Source organism: Mercenaria mercenaria, chromosome 9 (assembly GCF_021730395.1).
Source record: "Mercenaria mercenaria strain notata chromosome 9, MADL_Memer_1, whole genome shotgun sequence".
NCBI lineage: Eukaryota > Metazoa > Mollusca > Bivalvia > Venerida > Veneridae > Mercenaria > Mercenaria mercenaria.
Genome location: NC_069369.1, coordinates 16,190,421 through 16,198,331, shown reverse-complemented (window position 1 = coordinate 16,198,331; position 7,911 = coordinate 16,190,421). Strand labels below are relative to the sequence as shown.

Here is a 7,911-nt window from a genome sequence, read left to right as displayed (position 1 = left end):
AAGAAATGTGACATTCACTCATCTAAAGTTTTATTTTATTGCTTTCTGAATATTGTAAATGACATTTGTCTAAGACTGAAAAACCTATGTTATAAAGTAAGACATAAAAAAGGTACACTTTATGCAACTTCCTTATGAAATTTAAAATTCAGTAAAATTTGATAATGACATGGTGTTATTTTGAGACGATGACGATTGGGAAAAGTTTTAATTCCAGAAATTTTATTCTAAACCGGAAATGTAAACTGGGTGTGTGACGTCACCGCAATGGCTGTCGTTGAAAGTTAATTTGTAAACAGTAGAAATATCTTTCAACATCGCTGTTATTATCTCATACAGGACATCAGATTTACATCCATTTGAAAGACCAATAATTAAACTAAACATGTGGAAGATAAAAGAAATAACGGATAAAGTGTAGGTTTCTATAGAACTTTTAATTCATTTGTTGTCTAGTTTGACAGATAGTAGGAAATTTGTACACGTATTCAAGTCCGAGATCTGGGTCTTATAGGCTAGTGAGCGTAAAATTATAATTGTAACTGACGATAACTGTTGCAAGCGTGTAATATGTATTCCATATTTTAAGAATATGAGCTTTTATAGGTCTTTTAGTCGAATATTCTGTGAATTACCAAAGTGGGAGGGGCACAGTTTTTTGACAGGTGTAAACATTGTTGTATATTTCCTAGAAAGACATCTGCCAAGTGTAGTACTCGAGTCTTGAACCTATGATACTCTTTCAAGTCCAGTACAACATAATTTTAGCTTCAGCACTGATACTAAACGTCAACAGATGTTTTGATACTCTGACACAGTACTGTCACTAAAGTCAGTAAATAAACAAGCCATGAAACTAGCATCTCTTACGCATGAAAAAAATTCAAGATCGCCTCTACAAGTAACCATTCACAATAGCACACTCCCGTATGTAAAAATCTGTGACGTCACCGATAAGGTCTGCTATCTAAAAATAGCGCAGGACTCAATTTGCGGACAAACAATCAGTGATTCATTGTACAATAGCATAAGTAAACCATAGATTTTGCATTTTATTCGTTATTTTTGATCAGGTTTCTAGCCTACATATCGCAAACAAATGATTTTTTCCACTTTTAATTTCAATAAACTAGCCGAGAAACTATTTTTTATATTCATGTTAGAAATAACATACCGCTTTTTCTTCAATGTATGAAAGGACGATGTTAATGAATGGATGATGTTATTATGTTAATCTGTTCATTTTGTGACACTTTCAGTTTTAAAAAAGAATATTCAGATATTTAGAAAAAAATAAAACAACTCGAGAAAAAATGTATTAATGCCAAATAGAAAGCGTTAATATTTAAAACAAAAATGTATTTACAGAACAGAAAAAATCAAAGTTGTTCTTCTTGGTTACCGTCATACATTAAAAGTATATTTTTGTAAAAAAAATCTTCCGTAAGTGTTTATAAATTTAAAAGATCCACATGTGAAAGTAAAAGGATATCTTATGATCGCATAATTTAAATTTATTGAAATTTCGAAATATGATGAACAACATGTATATTTTAAAGTAAACTGTCATACACATTGTTATTTTCTGCCACATATCTAGTTATTCGTTGAAACAATTAACACCTCTGTGATACACATATGCTGTGTTTTATTACAAATGACCACTTAGTGTGACATGTAGATATCTGACTTTTGGTAGTAATATTTAGATGTTATATAATAAAACATGTTGCTAATCTAATGCAACCCCATTATTTTCTACCAAACCATGCATATATGTATTTTAATAAGGAAATATTTGACGGACACTGACCACAGCTGACATCCGGGATCATCATCAAGTTTGTGTCTTGTGTTGTGTGAATCAGTTGTTTAAAAATGAAATACATGTAGTTATTGTAGTTATGATTTTAATTCTGCTGATACACTCTTTGAACGTCATGAATCAAAATGATTTAGCATTAAGAGTTTTAACCACAAGTGCCCTTCGGTGTGTCGCATTCGAAAATATCTGTGTGTATTTTTTTATTAAGACTGTAGACCGTTCTTCTGATGCAAAATTTTAACAGTATTATTGCAGAATATGGGGGAATGTGCATGCAACATGCTTTTAAACAGTGCTCTTTTTTTTTTTTTTTTTTTTGCTTAGTCGGCCCGTTTTGAATCGCCTTGTTAAAATTATGTGTCTGTATATTTGATATAGTCCTTACATTTCCAATATATTTCTTTAATTAGTTATTTTTTTCATCTCTTTTATTTATTCTGTTAACACGTGCGACAATTTTATACTGGTGGCATGTTACTTTTTTAATTCCCTTCGAAGTTTACTAAGATAATTAATGATTCGTTATATATAGAAAACGCTCCCTCGTCCGCAATGCGCGCATTGCATTATGGTATAACTACTGTATGTTCTATTTATAGAACACGGGAGTGTGCTATGTATTGTTGATACCTGTCAGTATTGAAATACAAACCTTTTATTTTTATTTTGTTCTGAATTTTTTGTGTTTCATTAGCCTGATTAGGCAGGGGTGTGGAAAATTTCCTATTTGTCTGTCTTGTCCGACTTGAGACTATTTGCTGGCATACAAGTGCATTTTTTCATTTCGTTTGTCCACAGAGAAGCATGCATTTTCAGGTATGAATTATGCAAAATGCAACAATAATTTAGTAACACTGTTGCTTGAAGTTTATGGAGGTACAGTCCAAATAATATGACGTTTAGGGACAGCGTGATAACTTTTGACTGTCGCTGTCTCTTTCACGTCCAAACTTATTCTGCATATTTCTGTTAGGAAATCCCTAATTAAAACCCGTTGGGAACGTTTTCTGGTGCATGTACAAAGTATTTGTAATGATTACATCTCTGATAATGAATTTATGTTGACATTAAAGCATAACTTGCTAATAAGGCTATTGGAGGTGATAAAATAATTGTATCTATGAAATACATGTTTTACCTACCTAGGATCTATCAGTTGCTGCAGTTTTGGAAAAACCATACACTTGTGTTTAAATTTGGCATCTTGTTCTGTGTAAAACTGTTATGATTGGCTCTTGGTCTCGGTCTCGTGTGATATTGCACACGGTAAGTCTGCAAATAGAAACTAAAAACATAAACAATTCTCGTCAACTTTTAAACAAATTTGTAGTTAGAACATTGGTTGCCTCCCATACACATGATGACATCAGCTTCAACTGGTGTGAGTAGCATGAAAATTGATAAAGCCTCGAAATTACAACATGCCTGCCAGTTGCAGGGAGTAGTAGAAAAAGTGAAAAATAGCCATTTATTTAGAAACACTTAAGCAGGGTTCATGTTGTTGGGCCATTATGGCCATTTGTGGTTATTTTATTTAAATGGTGAATTTTTCTTAATTCGACAACAGAAGCTGATCGTTATTTTATTTAACAGCTGCATAAATAATTATAAGCTAAGAAATTAACCCTCGGTCAGCTAAGATTGTCAATGAAGTGTAGAAAATGGATGAAGAGGACTGTTTATTACCTTGTGTTTTAAAAACGTGGGTCAGCTATGCTGATGCTATTGACCATGGTGGAAGAATGCAGATGAAAAAGAAAGCAGTTATATGCAGAAGGCAATCTGGCAGAAGTACACAATCTTACTAATCTGGCATTTTTAGCTCGACTATTTGAAGAATAGGGGAGCTATCCTACTCGCCCGGGCGTGAGCGTCACACAAATGTTAAAGTTTGCATACCATCCCAAATATTTTCAAAGTCCATTGAGATATTGCTTTGATATTTTGCATACTTGTTTACCATCATGACCCCAGTCTGTAAAAAGGAGGAGGCAACTCTATCAAGCATTTTGACTGAATTATGGCCCCTTTTCTACTTAGAATAAATGTTAAAGTTTGCGTACCACCCCAAATATTTTCAAAGTCCATTGAGATATTGCTTTGATATTTTGCATACTTGTTTACCATCATGACCCCAGTCTGTAAAAGGAGGAGGCAACTCTATCAAGCATTTTGACTGAATTATGGCCCCTTTTTGACTTAGAATATGCTTATTGTAATGTTATAGTTTTACTCATAGCTTATATTATACTATCAAGCACTGAGAATAGTCGAGCGCGCTGTCCACTGACAGCTCTTGAGAACGTTTTCAATCTCTATGTAACTAGCATAAACTACCTTTAGATAACAATTTAACCAATTTGTAAGTTGATAATTTCATGATGAAATCTTTAATCGCTGGCTATAATAACTGCTTATTAATTGTCTGTGAAAAACATGTTTAACATGTGGTTACTTAATAATTGATTATTTCAAAATACCTTTAATTAGTATCTGAAGTGTTTGAAGTGATCGTTTATTTCATATCTGCTAAATCCCTTAAGGGTCCTGTTCAACACAATCTGCTTCATAGCTGTCTTTGGCATATATTGATTTACGCTGTGTTTTAAAAACCTTGTTTTGAAAGTCATTAATGTGCGAGTCTCAGGACTCGCAACTCAGAAAGCATAAATTGTAGTAGTTTTGACCAGTAGAAACCAACTTTACTTCTGTACCTTACTTTACCAACTTCATTCCAGCTGATGATAAAGAGATAATTTACTTTTACCAAATAATTGACAATATATAATGATCTTTTTCCTAACAGCACCAATGTTGTGATGAACTATTCTGAGGTGGAAACAAAGGTGCGAGAGGCAACCAATGATGAAGCATGGGGACCTCATGGACAGATCTGTTCAGAGATAGCACAATATACATTCACATATGAACATTTTCCAGAGGTCATGGGCATGTTGTGGAAGAGAATGTATCATGATAACAAGAAGAGCTGGAGAAGAACTTACAAGGTATTGGTCATATATATATATATATCACTGAGGCAGGACTAGCAGCTGTCTTATTTAGATTAAAGTGACTTGATTTGAAACAAACACCTGTTTTGATAAGAATGTTTAATAGGTTATGTTCATCTTAAAAGAACAGTGCTATTAATATCAGTCAGTTTCACCTTATTGTGAGAATCAGTATTTAAATTTGGGTAGTTTATTTATATCCAGATGATCTTGGCATCTGGGATAATGATTTATGCCATGTACCAAACATTTCAATACAGTAAATGAGTAATTACCCATGTTTGTTTTTTTGCACATTGTGTATATAGATTGATACAATATTAATTTAAGACTATATTTGGTTGATTCGCTACCCACCTTTGATCATGTGAATATTTGGAAATATGAGTGGAAATAATTTCAATTATGAAAGGATGTTCATATGAATGTATGGTACAATCTCAAAAACACCCAGTTATATTTTGCAGTCATTAACGTTGCTGACCTACCTTATACGAAATGGCTCAGAGAGAGTTGTAACTGCGGCCAGAGAACACCTGTATGATCTACGTGGACTAGAGAACTACACATTCACAGACGAATTTGGAAAAGATCAGGGCTTAAATGGTAAAGTAAAGACATGTTTCGACTTTGTCAGAATAAAACTTGCAAATGAAAAATAAGAAAATATATTGTTGTTTTTGTGATTCCTGGGTAGTTGTGAATTTATGTTAGTACTTAGGATTGGTTGTGTGAAGTTTATATCATGTTGGAACAGAATCTGATGTCCTCTTGGCAGATGTAGTAGAGTTGTAGAATTATGGCTAGGTGTACAGGATTCCTTGATAGAAGCCAACTCGAAACTGATTTAGGAAACTTGAGAGTGTTCTTGTTAAACACATTCTCCCCTGTCAACTTGTAGCTTTTACATTAAATTTCAACCTTATTATGTTCTAGCTTCTCAGTATGCATAGTTCTATACATTTATTTAAAATATGCAAAAAAAGATGTTTTTTGATTACAAGTTATCCCGTTTTTTGCAGTACGACACAAAGCAAAAGACATTGTTGAGTTAATACAGAATGACGAAAGATTGCGAGAAGAAAGGAAGAAAGCGAAGAAAAACAAGGACAAATATCAGGGAATGGCTGGTGATAGCATGAATAGATTTAGCTATAGTAAGTTATCTGCTGTTTATACAGTTGGTATGGTGATAAGAAATTTTAAGGCTTTGGATAAACATGATATTTAAATACTGCTATAGTTTCCCCCATTTTAAAATAATTATTGTGCAATGTCAGAGGTGTTTAGTAGTTTGACAGAAATTTCTGTTCATCATCAGTGTCTAAATACATGTTTTTAACACTTCTCAGTGTTCTGCTATCAAGATGTTTTTGATCGGGTTTTCAAAGAAAAATCCGGCTTGTAGATTAGGGCTGTCCGGCCGGATGGATGGGCATGCAGATGGATGGGATAATGAGTCTTATGTTAACCTATTTGTTCATTCATTTATCTCAACAACTACTTCACCTAGAACCTTGAAACTTCATATGTATGTTGGTCTTGATGTGTAGTGTACATGACCCCTATTGATTTTGGGGTCACTGGCTCAAAGGTCACAGGGACCTGAACATTGAAAATGGTTTCCGCTCAATATCTAGACAAGTATTTCACCTAGGACCTTGAAACTTTATACATACATGTATATTAGTTTTGATATGTACCTGACCCCTATTGATTTTGGGGTCAAAGGTCAAGGTCACAGGGATATAAACATTGAAAATGGTGTTTTTCTTACTTTGATTTTTTTACACCAATTTATTTCTTTAATTTCATTTTCCACCTGTCCATTTCTTTTTTCCCCTTTTTTCCTTCAATAATGCTTATAAATATGGGGGTTATTTATTGTATACCTTTATTAGAACTTTAACTTATTATCACCTAATTAGGAAAACCCGGCCAAAACACTTATTATCACCTAATTAGGAAAACCCGGCCAAAACACCATCCGGCGTTAGCTACTTGTCACATTGAAGGTGTAATGAAAAAAAGGTCCAAAGTTTCCGTTATGTTCTAGCCAAACCTGAATTATAAAGCTACATGAAAGAAAAATAACTTTCATGATTAAATAGAAAGGATGCAATGTATCATGTTATTATATACCTTGACTATGAGTTTTCTGTTCCCATCATTGCTATCGATGATGTAACAGTGCAATATATTTTGGTATTGGATACAAGATGTTCCCCATTGGACACTGTATTTTGGGTTGAATTCCTATCTTAAAGCAGAGCCTTGACCAATAAAAATACTTATACAAAATATATACTTATACAAAATTCAACTGTGCACTGTTCTTTCTATGCATGTTATCAGTCACCTAGTATATAGATAGAATCTTGCCGGTCTGTATTGTAGTTAATTTTTAAAAAGAAATAAAGTTAAGAATTAACAGATTGAGATTATCATGTACAATATGGGTTTTATTCTCTCCATCCAAAATTCATGGACTTATCTAGATTGGTTTTTAGCTCACCTGTCACAAAGTGACAAGGTGAGCTTTTGTGATCGCGCGGCGTCCGTCGTCCGTCCGTGCGTGCGTCCGTAAACTTTTGCTTGTGACCACTCTAGAGGTCACATTTTTCTTGGGATCTTTATGAAAGTTGGTCAGAATGTTCACCTTGATGATATCTAGGTCAAGTACAAAACTGGGTCACGTGGGGTCAGAAACTAGGTCATTAGGTCTAAAAATAGAAAAACCTTGTGACCTCTCTAGAGGCCATATTTCTCAATGGATCTTCATGAAAATTGGTCAGAATGTTCACCTTGATGATATCTCGGTCAAGTTCGAAACTGGATCACGTGCCTTCAAAAACTAGGTCAGTAGGTCTAAAAATAGAAAAACCTTGTGACCGCCTAGAGGCCATATATTTCACAAGATCTTCATGAAAATTGGTCAGAACGTTCACTTTGTTGATATCTAGGTCAAGTTCGAAACTCGGTCACGTGCCGTCTAAAACTAGGTTAGAAGGTCAAATAATAGAAAAACCTTGTGACCTCTCTAAAGGCCATATTTTTCATGGGATCTATATG

At 33.9% G+C, this 7,911-nt stretch overlaps 1 protein-coding gene across 7 annotated transcripts in view; it reads left to right on the top strand.

The window, feature by feature from the left end:
* Positions 1–252: 252 nt before the first annotated feature.
* The window catches only part of LOC123546570 (clathrin interactor 1-like), a 43,607-nt gene continuing 35,948 nt past the window's right edge, over positions 253–7,911 (top strand). For all 7 annotated transcript variants that reach the window (XM_045332971.2, XM_045332978.2, XM_045332976.2 and 4 more), the window contains exons 1-4: positions 253–417; positions 4,632–4,833; positions 5,307–5,445; positions 5,862–5,996. In XM_045332971.2, the coding sequence (XP_045188906.2) occupies positions 386–417; positions 4,632–4,833; positions 5,307–5,445; positions 5,862–5,996 (508 nt within the window). In that variant the 5' untranslated portion in view covers positions 253–385. The remainder of the gene's footprint in view (positions 418–4,631; positions 4,834–5,306; positions 5,446–5,861; positions 5,997–7,911) is intronic.